Source organism: Clytia hemisphaerica, unplaced genomic scaffold, assembly GCF_902728285.1.
Source record: "Clytia hemisphaerica strain Z4C2 unplaced genomic scaffold, Clytia hemisphaerica genome assembly, whole genome shotgun sequence".
In the NCBI taxonomy this organism is placed as follows: Eukaryota; Metazoa; Cnidaria; class Hydrozoa; order Leptothecata; family Clytiidae; genus Clytia; species Clytia hemisphaerica.
In genome coordinates this window covers 544,092-561,399 of record NW_027103253.1, presented here as the reverse complement: position 1 = coordinate 561,399, position 17,308 = coordinate 544,092, and the positions used below count along the sequence as shown (strand labels likewise).

At 35.5% G+C, this 17,308-nt stretch overlaps 1 protein-coding gene across 1 annotated transcript in view; it reads left to right on the top strand.

Moving 5' to 3' along the window:
- The window catches only part of LOC136797867 (nudC domain-containing protein 3-like), a 25,179-nt gene extending 7,871 nt beyond the window's left edge, over window positions 1-17,308 (top strand). The window contains exons 3-7 of the mRNA XM_067054453.1: window positions 1,350-1,528; window positions 6,545-6,732; window positions 8,998-9,191; window positions 10,472-10,567; window positions 16,443-17,308. Of these exons, the coding sequence (XP_066910554.1) occupies window positions 1,350-1,528; window positions 6,545-6,732; window positions 8,998-9,191; window positions 10,472-10,567; window positions 16,443-16,574 (789 nt within the window). The 3' untranslated portion in view covers window positions 16,575-17,308. The remainder of the gene's footprint in view (window positions 1-1,349; window positions 1,529-6,544; window positions 6,733-8,997; window positions 9,192-10,471; window positions 10,568-16,442) is intronic.

The window sequence follows — 17,308 nt, the reverse complement described above, 5'->3', positions numbered from 1 at the left end:
TTTCAAAAAAATCTGTAGGGGGTTCAAAAAGATACGCCATCTTGAATTTTGCTCCAGATCTGCCAAAATAGCAATTTTTTCGGCCATTTTTGACGGTTACGCAAAAATAGAAATCCTGAAAATGTTATTTTTGTGGCCAAAACCCACCAGTAAACCACTCCATGTCAAAAGTTTGCTTCAAAAAAGTCTCCAGGGACCATCAGCAGACAGCTAAAAGTGCTTCTAAACCCAGATTACACAAAGTTCGAAGCCCTCTACAGGAGATACTAAAGATTTTCGGGGAAAATTTTGGAGACTCAATTTGATTTTTTCTGATTCCCTACAAAAAGTTCTTGAAATCCACTGTAAATCAGCTTTCTAATGTACTTGAATAAAAATTCATTGGCTTTCAAAATCTGCTCCCCACCAGAGTTCATGATTTTTAGGGGTCAATTTTCGCTTAGTAGCCTATCTTTGAGACGCTGTATCTTCAAAACTACTTGAGATATCAAGGTGAAATTTTCAGGGTCTTATTTTCTTGTGTGATGGATCATTTGGTCAAAATTTCATCAAAATCTAAGAGGGTGAGGTATCACACTTTCTTTATTCTGAAGATTTTTAAAAAAAATGGCTCTTAAAGAACTTTAATATTTTGGTTTTTCTAGTCAAAGGTATCTTCTCAACTAGAAAAACAAGGATTTTAAAGGCTTTAAGGGTCTATTATCTATCTAATGAAAAATGTTTCATGTGTGGGGGGGGGACTTTCTTACCCCATAATCTTTTTTTTTTAATATTTTTAAAATTTCTGAGGTTTCGGTTTCAGTTTTAGATCACAAACGTAGGAGGTATTTTGTGAAAATTAGCCATGTCAGCATAAATTAATTTTAACAACACATTTATATTCTGAATGTTTTTTGAAATTGATATAATTTGTGAAATCTTTCTTGATTTTGTAAATTCAAGGATCCGCACTTTTTGATTAAATTTTGATGAAAGGGCTGCAAGAATAACCCTAAACTAAAATAATCAAGTTGATATTTGACATCGTATAATAGGTGTATTACAAAATGTCATGTTATAGGGTGTATTACAAAATATTATACTACAAATGTATAACATAAGGTCTTGTTATGAGTTGTGTTACAAAATGTTATATTATAGGTGTATTACAAAATGTCATATTATAGGTGTATTACAAAATGTCATATTGAAGGTGTATTACAAAATGTCATATTATAGGTGTATTAAAAAATGTCATATTATAGGTGTATTACAAAATGTCATATAATAGGTGCATTACAAAATGGCATATTATATGGTGTATTACAAAATGTCATATAATAGGTGCATTACAAAATGGCATATTATAGGGTGCATCAAATGTTGGTGTGAACATAGCAGAAAAGAACCAGACGAAAAAAGTTGAAACATCTGTGGAGGACAACATTATAACACCAAATAATGATGCTGTCCCTAAACCTGTGCAAGATATTGAAATTTCCACGCAATCACAACACCCTCCGAAGAACGACCCTCCTCAACTGGAAAGGTGTAAGATTAATAACATTTCTTTATTGGAGTATAAAAATATATCAAAATTAAACTTTTGCACAAAATATCAAATGGGATGACGCTTACTGTTAGGTTCCAAATTAACAGCCCCCCTGCTTGTTAAGGTCCCCCCGGACCTTATTAGGAACCCCCCCCCCGTTTATTAATTTTAAAAATCTTTTTTAACTTTCAAAGAGAAGGTCACTTATTCTGCTCTAAATAGCCTGATTTTAGCCTACATTTACCTTATTTTTGGGTTTTCATAATTACAATTTCCAACCCCCCCCCGGGTTGAAAAGATATCTTTCATCACAAAATAAAAAGTACACTACTCTGAGTTTCGTGCTACTGCACTTTTCAAATGTACAAAATAAATCAATGTACTTTTTATTTTGTGATGAAAGATATCTTTTAATATTTTACTTGGCTCTGGTTTCGTTGAGCACTCTGCAACATCAATCACAAACAATACAGTATTTTAGAATATATATTAAAAAGGGAAAGCCCGTCATTTCGAGCGTTTTTTCACTTAGCGTCAACCTGGGTTTATGTCCAAGGCAAAAATTAGGTCCCCCTGAGTTTCAAGTTCCCCCAAAGATTCATGAAATTTTTGGTAGCCTCCAGGGCTTTCGAACCTCGATACTTTAAAAAAGTTTGTTCACAAAAAAAGGGTTATTGAATGTAAATTGTGTTGAAGTTCGAAGGTTAAGATTAATTATTTTGCATATTTTACATAAAAATATTGCGCCAAAAACTTTTGAGCTTCATGAGCTTCATTTGAGTGATTGAAGCCGGCCATTAAGATGAAGTAATGAAATTACGATGAGAATTTATAGATCACATGTGCTTTAACCAAGTTTGCTACTGCAATCAATATTCAATGGGCTGTTCCATTAATTTCCATACAGGGGGTGGACGAACAAGGCAAAAAGAGATTCTTAGAAATTTGTGGATACCCCCTGGAAAATGGCAAGATTTGCAAAAGCACCATTGAAAATTTTTTATACCTTAGAAGTGAGGGTGGACGAACTAAAATCAGTCTTTTATCCCTTGGAAATTTTAGAATAACCTTTTAACCCCTGGAAAAATGAAAAAATACTCCTGGAAATTCTTCGCTGATAACCCCCTTGGAAATATCATTAACCTAGCTTTAAATTACAGCATAATAACCCACAGATATCTTGTATGGATCTTTTCCTAACATATTTGAAGCAAAATAATTCGCCATCTTGAATTAAGTGACGTCACAATTTAGCCTGTGCGATCCTTGAAATGTTGAAGTCATATATATGTGATAAGAACCGAGTCGGAATCAAAGAGTTATATACTTGATAATGTACGTTTGCATGGCTCCGCCCCCCCCCCACATATTTGGGGGGTGTAAATCTAAAATCGGCCTAAAAGTGGCTGGGAGCTGTCTCATTTTTTTAACTCAGGGGGGTGGCCTAAAAAAGTGGCGGGACCTGAAGGGCTGCACTAAAGTTCTGGGGGCTAATTACAATAATTAAGAAATTGTAAAAATTGTAAAAATATTTTTAATTTCGCATAGCGAAAGTATTACAATCGGTTTTCTGCGGTCGTACTGCTAAAAATCGACACTCAGCACTCGTTCTTCGTGTTCATAGTGCTCCACATGTTATTCTAGAACATTCTAGAATATTCTAAAGATGGACTCACGCACAAAGATGAATAACAGCGTTTCTTTAATGGTTCTACAAGGTGAATGTAACCAAGGGTTTGTAAACATTCCTTGTGAAAGCTTTTTAATGGCTGCTTGAAGTCAACACTTTTTGTACACTTTTCCTGCTGTGTATATATTTTTATTATGTTTTCTGGTAACTTGTAGAGTATTTAAAGAGGTTTGTCATTCGTTTACTACTTAGTATTTTATGTTTGTGTAGTTATTGAATGCACCAATAAGCTTTTACAGTGCTCAGTAGAGTTTTTGGCTTCTTTTTGACCCCACACCCCCACAACTGACAACAACTGACTGAACAGAACCCTTCAATACAAAAACACAAGTATAATATTTTTTAGCAATTAGTCATAGGTGTTGATAGTGAGATGAATAGAGCTTTTCGTCGTTGATCACATTCATATGGAAGCAGCCATTTTTTATACAAATCATAGATTGCCGAAATAGATTTGTATGGTTTTGGATAATATATAAATGTAGAAAATGACGTCATTTTCAAAATGATTTATCTTTTTTCAATTTATGATTCACCTGTACCTGTACCTCAAGCGCTGTTTGGTGGAAATAGGGCTTTCTGTGGTTATATAGACCACAAACTTTTTGATTTTTGGTAATATTCGATCGTGTGTTCGATTGCGTTCGAGTAAAACGTTTGATTGGTTTGATTGATTGTAAATTACCTTCGATTATGTTTGATTACGATTATGTTCTATAAGTTTGATTGGGATTAAATTAAATTGGATCACTTCTTTAGAGCTTTTTTAGCGTGGACGGCCAAGCGTGTAAGTATATACGGTACGATAGTGAATAAAATCGAATACAATTAAATCAATCGAGTGTAATCGAACATAATCAGTACAATCGAACGGCAAATCCTTGGTGATATTCGATTGCGATTATTATTCTATTGCATTCAATTGATTCGGCGTTCGATTCATTCGATTGACACCGTCTGGCCATAACATGTGAAGGTGGAAATCAATCTACAGTATATCTTATCCACCATTGGTCATTGTTGGAAAAAGTTTTTGATTGTAACGAGTGGGAGAATGTTAAATAGACCTATTGCTAGTCCGGATGTCCTGTTGAATAATTAAAAACTCTAGCACTAAAACAATGACCACATATAGCACATAATTATTCTGATTATGCATTTATTTTTCTTAATCATTGTTTTGAGGCTGGTCTTTTTAAATTATTCAACATCCTGACTAGCAAAAGGTCTATCTTGAATAGACCTTTGTTTTCATAGGACACTATGTCCAGGTTAAATAAGGCTACGACCCTGCCAGCACAGCAGCCTTGCTGAAGCACTGGACATAAAATGGCTGGTGTCAACCGAGAAAACTTTGTTTCACTGGACAAGGGACCAGATTTGAATAGACCTTTTTTCAAAGAGGCCACCCTTTTGAATAATTATGTAGTCCAGCAAAAAAACTATGATAAAACCATGCATAATTATTACAATATGCATGATACAGTAATTATGCATGGCTCTATCATTGTTTTTATGGTTGGACTACATAATTATTCAACAAATTGAGTGACAGTGCTAAATAAGCCCCTTATTCTGTCTTGGCCACAAGCCTTGGTTGAGCTTTTTTAACATATTTTCATTCGGTTGGAAAATTTGGGCCTAAAACAGCCATATTTTAGTTAGTTTATTAATTGATACTCTCATTTTTCAGTTTGGAAAAATCTAACTCAGATTGAGCCTTTGGGTATATTTATTTTTTGAGTATTCATTTTTGAGTGCAAGTTATACTTATTCTGTATACTTTGTAAGAAGTATATTCCTAAGAAGTATAAAGTGTTAGACTACTGTAGCCTAGGATAATTTATACTATTCTTCTGTATGAAGTCAATTGTGAAATTGCCATCTATAGAAAGCCTTTTCTACGCTTATAAAAAAGAATCTTGATGATGATTTATGGAAAGGATTTAGGGGGGTTAGTACTTTTACAGTGTGACGGGATTGGCCCTTTTTAGTACGGTATTACGGGATTTGACGAAAAAAAGACGGGAAAACGGTTTTTTTAAATCAGACGGTGACGGTATTTAGCCTATTTTTTTTGCTATTATGCCGGTATTTTAACCTCTACAAACTGGTGTGACAGTGTTATCATTTTTTTCAATTTTCGGGATTACGGGATTCAGCCAAAATTTTGACGGGAAAACGGTATTTCGAACCCCTACAAACCAATGAAATATAAGCCCGAAGGGCTAGAAGTCAATCTCTTTGGTAGGATTTGAAGCCAACAAATCCTACCAAACTTGCGCAGCCTTGAGCGGCTCGCCTGGTTTTTACACAAATGCCAGATTGAAACTAAAATTTACCGCTAAATTAAAAATTTCGAAAAAAATATCAATCGTAAACAAAGGAATAGCTACATTCAATCTGTCGTCAAAAATGCACATTTTCTTGCCTGAGAAAGGTTTCGGGCTTTAAACTCAATGCTACAAGCCCCCCCATTTAGGTTCTCTATGAAAAAGTAAAATGGTATCTACAACCTCGTGTACAATATTCTTCATGCATCACGTTTAACACGTCGTTGTACAGCAGATACCCCCCCTTGACCTCGTTATTTTATGGTCAATTTTTCTCATTTCGGATATTATGCGAAATTTTCGACTTCCGAGTCGTCTTGTTCTGTTTGGTTTTGATGTTCTGTTTTTAAATATTCTACCGTTTTATTTTTATCTGTGCGCGAGAGGGGGTGGTACACACACCACAAAAAGAAGACATTCCATTTAAATATATATAACATTGAAATCGAAATAATTTGGTGCCAAATTATTTTTCTTTGCTTTGACCTGAACCTTGAAAGTACTTTTTGCAGGGACCTGAACCTTTAGATTTCAACTGGGACCTGAGCCTTACTGAAAAGTGGGGGGACCTAAAACTTAGGGGGGACCTAAATTTTTTGGGGGACCTAGAACCCCATTCGGAGCCATGGTTTGTACAAAAAGCTTTGTATTTTATTAAATGTGTTTTTAGAATTAATATGATTTTAAATAAGTGTTCCCGTGTCATATCAGACACATTTTTTACATCTGACCGATGTCTCCTATTGTTATATTGTGTTCGATTTCGTGCTGAATAAACTAAAATAACAAAAATAAATTTTCTTTCTTACTAACTAACCAATATTGCACCATATCCGTGACTTAAAATAAGTAATTCAAAATTGATGAATAAGCAAACGATGTCAACTTATTTTAAAACCAAAAGCTTTAAAAAACCATCTGTAAATTATCCCGTAATAATAATGAAACTATTGAATAAACATATCAATTCTTTTTTGGTCTCTATCATAGTGCACCTGCGCTGACGTCATCAGATACATTCAATGGCGGTACAACTGATCACTATTCATGGTCTCAAACAATTAATGACGTCGATATAAAGATTGCAGTGCCGAAAGAAATCAAGAAATCCAAAGATCTTTCAATTGAAATCAGACCCGATTCAATATCGGTCAAATTAAGGAACGATCCTCCTCAAGGTAGGTTAGTTTATATTAATAAGACTCCCCGTGAACATTCCATTTGGAAAGGTTTCTTTTCAAAATCCATCACAGCTTAAGTATTAATGATATGCACCACTGCAACGATTTCACGAAATTATGCAACTTTTCTGTTTTTGTTCTAACCAATACGTCACTTTTTCTATTGTTTATATGACGTTTTGGGTGGAACAATTTTAAAAAAGTTCTCGGAAGACTATCCAGTGGTGCATATCATAAATAAAAAGAGCCCCATCCATTGTAATATAAGCCCAAAGGGCTAGAAGCTTATCTCTAACATTTCTCAGGCAAGAAAAAGTGAAGCCTGAAAATATGCGCCGCATTTTTGACGACGGATTGAATCTAGCAATTCCTTTGTTTTCGAGTGATATTTTTTCGAAATTAAGCGGTAAATTCTAGTTTCAATCTGTCATTTGTGTACAGGGTTGCTACGTCTGCCTGAAATGTCTGGAAAGTCTGGAATTGGCATACCTGTCTGGAAAAAATATAGAACTTGAAGGAAATAGTCCTGAATGAACTCCAGTAAACTTTCTGGAAATGGGAAAATTTCATCCTGGCATTTGAAATTCCCAAAATTTTCTGTTCGCTTCGCTCGCAACCAAATCTCTAAATCATGCTCATTCTGAGATTTGTCATTCTGTTGTATTCATCAATCTGGCCTTTCAAATGACCTTTAACAAAAAAATAAAAACCTTCCTAATGGATAAAATTTCTGGAAAATATTGCGTATTTGGCTAAAATGTCTCGAAAATTTTCGATATTTTCAAGTAAAAAATCTGTAAAAATATGGCTTTTGAGACTAAAATTCTGGAATTTTCAACTTCGCAAACCTGTAGCAACCCTGGTGTAACAACCAGGCGGGCCGCGCAACTTTGGTAGGTTTGCTTAAAATCCTACCAAGGAGTTTCGATTCGAGCCCTTGGGGCTTATACTTTACTGGTCCCATCAGAGACGGAGATGTTTTTCTGACGATCAAACCGAGATTTTTACCTCAGTTCTCTTTTAATTTAAATCACAAACAAAAAGAGAAAGTTACTCTTGGGAATACATTAAAAAACTCATCTGACAACTTTACGTTTTATTGACTTTGAGATACAATTGACGCTCTCTAATTCGAACTCAAACGGGAATCTAATTTGTCCGAATTACAGAGATATTCGAATTATAGAAAATATTTTAAGAGGGTTTCTCTTTGACGAGGACTGGAAACAAGTTCGAATTATAGAAAGATTCGAATTATAGAGGGTAAGTTAAGAGGGTTTCTCTCTGACGGGGACTGGACAGAAGTTCGAATTATAGAAAGATTCGAATAATAGAAGTTCGAATAAGCGAGAGTTTACTGTATAACAAAAGGTAACGATGGGTATGTTTTTACCGATTTTCTTTACTACTTATCCATAATAGTTTCTAGAAAACTTTGTTATCTAATAACCTTCAGTGAATTCTATAGGAAATTATATTTTTAAAAGAAACTTGCAAGGATCGCGCCACAAAATGTTGCAAAGGCAACATGATGAAAACGAAAGTATAATTCTTCCAGAGACAAAAATCATATCCGCAAATTTCAGATTGTCCAAAAGAATATACCCTACAAAAAGCTGTGATAAGGTGGATCAGAAGGAATAATAATAAGGATCTTCCTTTCGCTTTTCATACGAGGAAAATCATTTCAATAAGCAATGTGTCCCGTCTGGTCTGACACAAGGAAGTTATTTCAACATTCCTGCACAAGGTCGTCTTTACAGAAAAGGGCGGAAAGCTTAGAAGTTTACTCTGAATGACATGACAGGGCGAATCGACAAAGCGACCAGCAACTAAAAGCCATTACAAATTTGAAGAATCCCTTTGCTTTCAAATACAGTTTACCCATTCGCCCCTCATTGGAAAAAAAACATATACCCCCTGTTAACTAAGTCTTTCTCTGTCCTAAGGAGTAAAGGTTTGAACTATATAGAACTCCTTTGGGCTATGTAAAAATCCAAATGACCATAATTCTAAGATCTTTAAATCCGGTGAAAATTCCTTTAAACCTTAAAGTACCAGACAGAGGGTTAAAGCAGTTTCAGTCACAAAAAGTTAGACTTTTCAACAATGGGATTAATATGTCTTTTTTCTGAAATTTTCAACTTAAGCGAACTCGTAATTTTCTACTAGGGGATACCTAGGGGTCTGATGTCCCGATGAATTTTCAATGTTTGACTGAGTTAACTAAACTATTCTCTGTAAAAAACCCTTTTTTTGTAGGCAGTGGTCTTGAGAGTCGGTTATTGATGGAAGGGACATTCTCCAACAAAATACGTTGCGATGAAAGTCTATGGAGCTTGTTGCCATCACAGTATATCTCTATCTGTTTGGAAAAATACGAACCCAAATGGTGGACGCGCGTTCTAGAAGCGGACGCAGAGATTGACAAACAACAGATCGATACTACACAACAGGTAACAAAAACTATGATTGAAATGTCAGGCTACATTGTGTCCGAGATAAAATGAAACTGATCATATCAACAAACATTTTCAAAATTCATGTCAACTCTAGATTAGCATTTTAGCTCATTTTCTGAAAGATTTGCTCTGACTCCCCTGATATTATACCATATTTATGTTTATTGGGGGCAAGGGCTTTCGTTTACCATGCTTAAATTATCTAAAAAAGCTATTACTTTACGAGATAGTGAAACAATTTTGGCTCGACCCTTAACCCTTAGCAACCTGGTTGCTTATAAACGAAAAAATGTATACTCTTTAGTTCAACATTCAAATGAAAATACCTCCGCTGAAAATGCAGATTTCCACATACTTTTAGTGACGAACCAGGCTGGCCGTCTACAAACAAATTCCAAGAAGTGTGCCAGCCTGGTTTCTTTTCAAATGCAGCCCATAGATTTAAAAAGCCCGAAGGGCTAGATGTCGTGCTTTGGCTGAAAAGTGCGCCGTGAATACGTAGGAAATCCTACCTAAGTCACGTGAAATAATTACAATAGAATTTCAGCGCTTGACCAATAAGGAGCTTGGCATGTTTTCGAAAACAATAGCAGCAATATTTTTTGCGATGTTCACTTTTTTTTGCTTATGGAAGAGCTTAAAGCATGACAACTAGCCCTTCGGGTTTTACAGAAATCTGTGATGCAGAATCCAAATCAGACTTTCTTCATTGATCTTTTCCATTTTATATTTGTACAGGGGGGGGGGGGGTGGGGTTAGATGAACTTTTTCAGGTCTAAAATCTTCTTGGAAATGAGCGTATACTCCCTGGTAAAATAGCAAAGTTTGCATGACCCCCCCCCTAGAAAAAGAAATTCTACACCCCTTTAAACAATTATTCAATCTCTGGTAAATGTTGTTTTTTCAAACAGAGTTGATTTTAACCAAACCACTGGAAAATCAAAATAAACCTGGAAATGGGCTTTTCCAGAAAAAATTTGAATATAGGGGTTGAAGTCTAACCCCCGGACAGCAAGTCCCCCGGACAGCAGGTCTAACCCCCTGGACATTCAAAATTACCCTCAAACAGAGCAAATTACTCTCCAAACAGAGCAAAATTGCCCCCCAGACAAAGTAAATTTTGTTAGATTTTTCACTACCCCCGGTCACTATATCCTCCACCTCCACTCCCATGTACGAACATTTTCTGGAAGAGCCCAATCCTTCTCGGCCTACCAGCACCTGTAAAAGTTCGTCCACGCCCTTGTATGAGATGATGTATTCCAATCTAACAGGTAGCAGACTTCGATCCTCAAACACAATCAGACATTCGGAAAGTGATGTATGACCAACAACAAAAGATGATGGGAAAACCAACCTCCGAAGAACAGGTAAATATATTAAAAGATCACTGATATCGGACGGAGGATCGAGACAAGAATACCATTAGGTGCTAGAAATTTATAAAAAGATCATTGTGCAAATGATTGTACGGAAGTGTGTTTATCAAAAATATTTTTTCCACTATTACTTTTCTTCTAACATGCCTCATTCTCTATATGTTGGTTTTGATAGTTCATGATCATGTCTCGACTAATACCCTAAGCTATGATACATCGGGACTACTTTCAATGTGGACAACTGCTTGGTTTTCAGACTGGGCCCCATGGGGACGGTTCCCTTGTGTTTTTGTCCTACGGGAAATTAGTTTTTTTTTAAACCAAAATATAGTCTCGGATGCCCAAGAAGTGTCTCATCCCCTCCCCCTGCATATCAATTTGTTAACAATTTTTTTTCACACGCGGTATTTTATTAGCAACCCTCTCCTATTTATTTTGAAAACTCATTCAGCGTGTATATTTGAAGATGGGCAATTGCTTTGAAAGGATTGTCCAATATCTTTATGTATGTCGTTGGTACCAGACATATTGATATCTACCAATGCGTCAAATGTCTCTGCCTTACCCATGCATCATGCTTAACGCTCTCCAAATACGAACAAAAACATATGACATCTCGCATCGTTGTACAATGGACATGCAGCGATTGTACTTTGACTGTCCTACCCTTCTTTGGTTTGAGAGATTTGAATTTCGATGAAAGTTTTTCAAATGAGGAACTTGTTATTGAAAACACTCATCTAAAATTATTGAATGAGAACCGTAATTTGACTTCGATCGCACACATAAACGCTCAGTCGCTTCTTTCTACATTCACCGAATTCTCCACCATGTTAACCCTTCATCAGTTTGACATCATTACCGTCAATGAAACATGGCTGCAAGATAACAAACAAGCTAGAGAATACGTTGAAATCGCCGGTTACACTCCTATCTTCAGACACCGAGGAAGTCGAGGAGGCGGTGTCGGTATCTACGCCAAAGATCACCTCCATTACCAACCTCGTAAGGACTTAACCAAAAATTCGACGCTAGAAATTCTCGCTGCTGAATTCCGTAGCCGAAATAAAAATACACCGTATCTTCTTGTTACCGTATACCAACCAAATTTCAAAGAAAAGGAAAAGTTACAATGGCTAGATCAATTTGAAACCACGATCGCTGAAATTTGTACTAAGTGGAGCGGAATTATTATTCTGACAGGGGATATGAACTTCGATCTCATTGGTCAAGAAAAGTAGTCGACCAAGCGTTACAAAGAACTTCTGTCATCATACAATCTATTTCAACATGTAACGAAACCAACGAGACCCAAAACACAAACCCTCATCGACCATGTGATCACCAACATACCAAGTAAAGTCAGCTTCACCGACGTATTATCTACAGATGAAATAAGTGATCACGACACCCCCTACATTCTACTTAATATCAAGAAAGAACGTTTTGAACCTCGTTACAAATTCATTCGTGACGTCAGGAATCTTGACATGAACTCCTACGTCAATGAGATTTCTAATCTACCATTCAGTATCGTATATGCTTTTGATGACCCTGAAGACCAAATTGATATCCTTAATAATCTGATCCTCAGCTGCATCGAAACCCATGCCCCGTTAAAACGCATGAAATTAACACGTCCAATCGCACCATGGATGCGTGATCCAGCAATCGAAACTTGTCGAGCTAAACTTATTCGTCAGCAAGCTCGAATAGATCCACGACTCAAAGCTTTATACAAAGAGAGGCTTACTGAGTATAAAAAGACACTGAAACAAACCAAAAATAACTTCTTCAAGAAATCTTTATCGTCTAAAGATCCTAAAGCTGTATGGAACACCATCCATCGAGTACTGAACAACCAAAAGTCAAGAATCAACCACCATCCCTCCGAGATGAATGAATATTATAGCAAACTTGCTTCAGAACTCACTGGTAAACCTAATGTAGAAGCAACGTTACCGCCCAACCTTGAGGCATTGAATGACCAAACCTCGTTCAAAATCCAACATACCACGTATGATCAAGTAAACCAAATTCTAAAGAATATAAAGAATGACTGCTCTTGTGGCTCTGATAACATATCTATCAAGTTTGTTAAACCAATATCAGAGTTCGTCACATCACCACTCGTTCACATCATTAATAACTGTATCGACAAAAAAATCTTTTCTCGCCAATGGAAAGTGGCTCGAGTATGTCCAATTCCAAAGATTGATTCACCTATAAAGATCAAAGATTACCGTCCTATATCCGTACTTCCTGTACTTTCTAAAGTATTCGAGAGAGTTATCTTAGTCCAACTTTGCAAATTCATCGAAGACAAAGCACTTTACCACCAAACACAGTCTGGATTTCGTAAAGGTCACTCCACCACAACCTTACTCGTAAAACTGAGGGATTATATCAAGAAAGCGATGGCGAAAAGTGAAGTTACCATATCCATCCTAATAGACTACTCAAAAGCCTTCGATACTATTGATCACACCAATTTGTTTCTGAAATTACGAGACATGAATTTTTCCATTGATTCTCTGCAGTTATTATCGAGCTATTTAAAAGACAGAAAGCAATATGTCCAAGTCGAAGATAAAACTTCATCAATTAAATCTATGTTTTTCGGAGTTCCACAGGGTAGTATACTAGGCCCTGTGTTATTCAATCTATATGTCGTTGAACTTTCCGACCAAATATTATCCAGTAGCATTCAGTATGCCGACGACACCACCCTCTATCGGCACTGCAAAGTTAGAGACTTATTGCAGACTATCAAGGAAATGGAGAAAGATGTCGAAAATCTTTGATCCTGGTCGAAGGATAGTAATCTACTTTTTAACAGTGATAAACTGCAACTTATCATCTTCCATTCAAATCGTATAAGGAATTACCCAAAGAATCAAAGTCTACTCTTTCGATGCTCTGGGAAATCCATCGAACACAAAGTCAATGTCAAACTACTTGGAGTTCAACTCGACGAAAATCTTACTTGGTCGACACACATAAACGGTATCATTAAATCATCTCAAGGCACCCTACGCTCTCTTCGAAAATTCAGTCGTTTCACACCCTTTAGTGTACGTAAAACACTTGCTGAAACATTGATACTATCAAAACTGAATTACAGTAATGTTGTCTTTGCACAGATTCCGAAATACTAACTTGATCGGCTACAAAAAATTCAGAACATAGCAGCTGGTTACGTTCTATCGCGATATGCTACCCTACACGATGTGATTGAATTAAAATGGTTACCTGTGAAAGAGTATTTTGAGCTCAACACATCAAAAATTGTTCACAAATCCCGTCGTGATGCTAACCACCCCCATGATCTGAAAGTTGAGTTTTGTGATCAAAGTAAGGGTCTTCGATCCACAGATAAAGAATCTTTGGTCAAAGTTGTAAATGATGGCACTTTCCAGGCACGATGTTATGATGATTTGCCGGAAAATATTAAATCTTTAGAAACTCTAGATGAATTTAATTCAGAGGCAAAGAAATTTTATTTTGACAAATCATTAGCTCGCTCTTTGTCTCTATGATCATATTTTTTAGCTTAGAATTCATTTTTTCTAGGTTCAATTTTTTTCTACCAATTTCTGTCACTATTACAACACTTCGACCTTTGATCCCCAATTCCATTCTTACATTACTATCCTATTCTAGCAATCTTATGCCTATTTCAGTGATTTGAGTCTTGTGTTCTCTTTTGCTATTTTAAGTTAATAATTTATCTTAATTTATCATTATTTTATTAATTTCGCCTAGCGAAAGTATTACGATAGCCTTTCGCGGCGGCGGCGGCGGTGTAATAAAAAAATTAGAAAACGAAAGTACTCGATACGGTGGACAAACTCACTAAATTTAATTTACAATTTACACGCTCATACAACCACGGACGATTTTCGCGGGTTTTCTTTGGATTACGTCATATATCTTTGTGTCTTTAGATTCACAGTTCGGATTTTTTCTTTATTTTCTTATAAGCATATACTTTATAAGAATCAAATCAATAACTCTTAATAAACGGTGATATACCCTTCGGTAATTAGTTCTTACAAAGTAAACAAGGGATGTCGCACAATATGGGCATATTTATTTTTCATATAAGCATACACTTTATAAGAATCAAATCAATAACTCGTGATAAACGATGATATACCCTTCGGTAATTAGTTCTTACAAAGTAAATAAGGGATGGCGCACAATATGATCATATCTATTTTTCTTATAAGCATATACTTTATAAGAATCAAACCAACAACTCTTGATAGACGGTGATATACCTTTCGGTAATTAGTTCTTACAAGGTAAACAAGGGATGGCACACAATATGAGCATATTTATTTTTCTTTTAAGCATATACTTTATAAGAATCAAATCAATAACTCTTGATAGATGGTGATATACCTTTCGGTAATTAGTTCTTACAAGGTAAACAAGGGATGGCACACAATATGAGCATATTTATTTTTTCTTATAAGCATATACTTTATAAGAATCAAATCAATAACTCTTGATAGATGGTGATATACCTTTCGGTACTTAGTTCTTACAAAGTAAACAAGGGATGGTGCACAATATTAGCATATTTATTTTTCTTATAAGCATATACTTTATAAGAATCAAATCAATAACTCTTGATAGACTGTCATATACCTTTCGGTAATTAGTTCTTACAAGGTAAATAAGGGATGGCACACAATATGAGCATATTTATTTCTCTTATAAGCATATATTTTATAAGAATCAAATCAATAACTCTCGCTAGAATGCGATATAGCCTTCGGTAATTAGTTCTTACAAAGTAATAAAGGGATGGCGCCCAATATGAACATATTTACATTATCGGGGAAAACTTCGTCGGGGAAAAATATTCGTCACTTGCTGATAGTTGGTAAACGCATTAAGGCTGGGGTAAATTTTCGTCGGGGAAAAATATTCGTCACTTGGCCAAAATTTCGTCACTTTTCCCGGACGAAGTTTTCCCTGATAAGGCTTTTTTTTTCTATAAGAATCAAATTAATAACCCTTTATAGATGGTGATATGCCCTTCAGTTATTAGTTCTTAAGAATTATAAACAACCATTGTTCGTAAATTGATCTTATCTTTTTAGCGATTTTGAGCCTCGTTGTTCATATAAAATTGTTTCATCAAGGCTCGATGTATGTAAAGTAGACTTCAGATTAGCTTTCATCTCTACTTCTTGTTTTTTCCTATGCAGTTTAAACTTTAGGCGAAATTTTCGACTTCAAGTCGTCTTGTTTTTCTTAGATCTTAGATTAACTAAATATTTTTTTTTTTATCACAAAAATTTTTGCTGCTTTAGGCAGATATACACATTTAGACCTTTTCAACCACTTTAGACTCTTTCCCATTTTACTCAATATACTCATTACTCAACTCCGGTAGTTTCACTACTCTCAAGTCCTCATTCTAGCCTTGTTTAGCCTCTGGGTCGTTATAAACTTTTTTAAACTTATATATTTAATAAAAATTTATAACTATTTATTCTATTTATTCTTTTGTATTTTCATTTTCATTTTTAAGTTTAGGCGGAAGAGCAATTTGTACAAATTGAAGCCAAATAAATGTGAAATAAAAAAAAAAAATTTGAAACCAACTGCTTGACCCCTCCCCCATCTGTTCGTATGTATGTTTGTTTTTGTTATTTATCGTTGACATAAAAACAAATAGCTACTAGGCTAATACAAGTCAACCTATTTACAACTTATATAGTTATTAAATGAAGCCGACACCATCAATGTACACTTTACATATTCTACATGGACATAACGTTGGTTTCCAATGCTTAATTTTGTCTTTAAATTCCTTAAGGTCATTAAGATGTCATTTACTTTTTTTTAGAAAACACACGATCTGCTGAAGAAAGCCTGGGATGCTGAAGGCTCGCCCTTCAAAGGAACGCCCTTCGATCCATCACGTGTTAATATGGGCGGTGAAAACTCACCTATGCCGTCCATCGAAAACACGCCCTAAGGCTTAATATCTTATCTTATCATGTCCGAAAATTCGTTTGTGGTTGAGTGACTGTACAGTATATCAAAGTAGTATTGTCCATCAAAGTGGATGTCCATTGAATGAGTTTTGGTGGTTCTTGGACGGTAAATGAACATTGGAACGATGTCATCTGAACGTTGCATAGATGTTGAAAGTTTTGGGGTTAAAGAAGAACGCATTCAAGAGACGTTTTTTGGATGATATACATTTGTTTCATCAACCTTCTTTTTGAGAAGATATGAAGAGCTTGTTTCCACGGAGTAACAAAAACAGACCTTTTAAACTCAAAATGATTGCTGGAAATTCGAAACCGATTGTACGATGTGTAGAAAGTGAAAATGAAAGAAATATGAAGTTAAGACATCTTAAAACGCGGAAATTAGTTCCCTTGAGGCAGCTCTCGGCAACACACCAGTAAACTCTGATGTTGATACTTTCTCCCTCTAGGCAACATTCCTTCATACTCATCGTTATTATTTTATAAGCATTGCACCTGAAAGCATATCTAGGCTCAGATATGGCAAAAAATCAAGCATATGCCTACAAAAATTGTATATTGGATTTTTACGAATTTTCGGAATTTCCGTAAGTTTTGCTTGAGATATAAGCATCTTCGAGCCAGTATTCGAATTTTTGTATACGCTTATAAAAAAACATGTATTCTTTGTTATTCTAAATTGTTGAATGGAAATGGAAGTCAATTTGGGTCATCA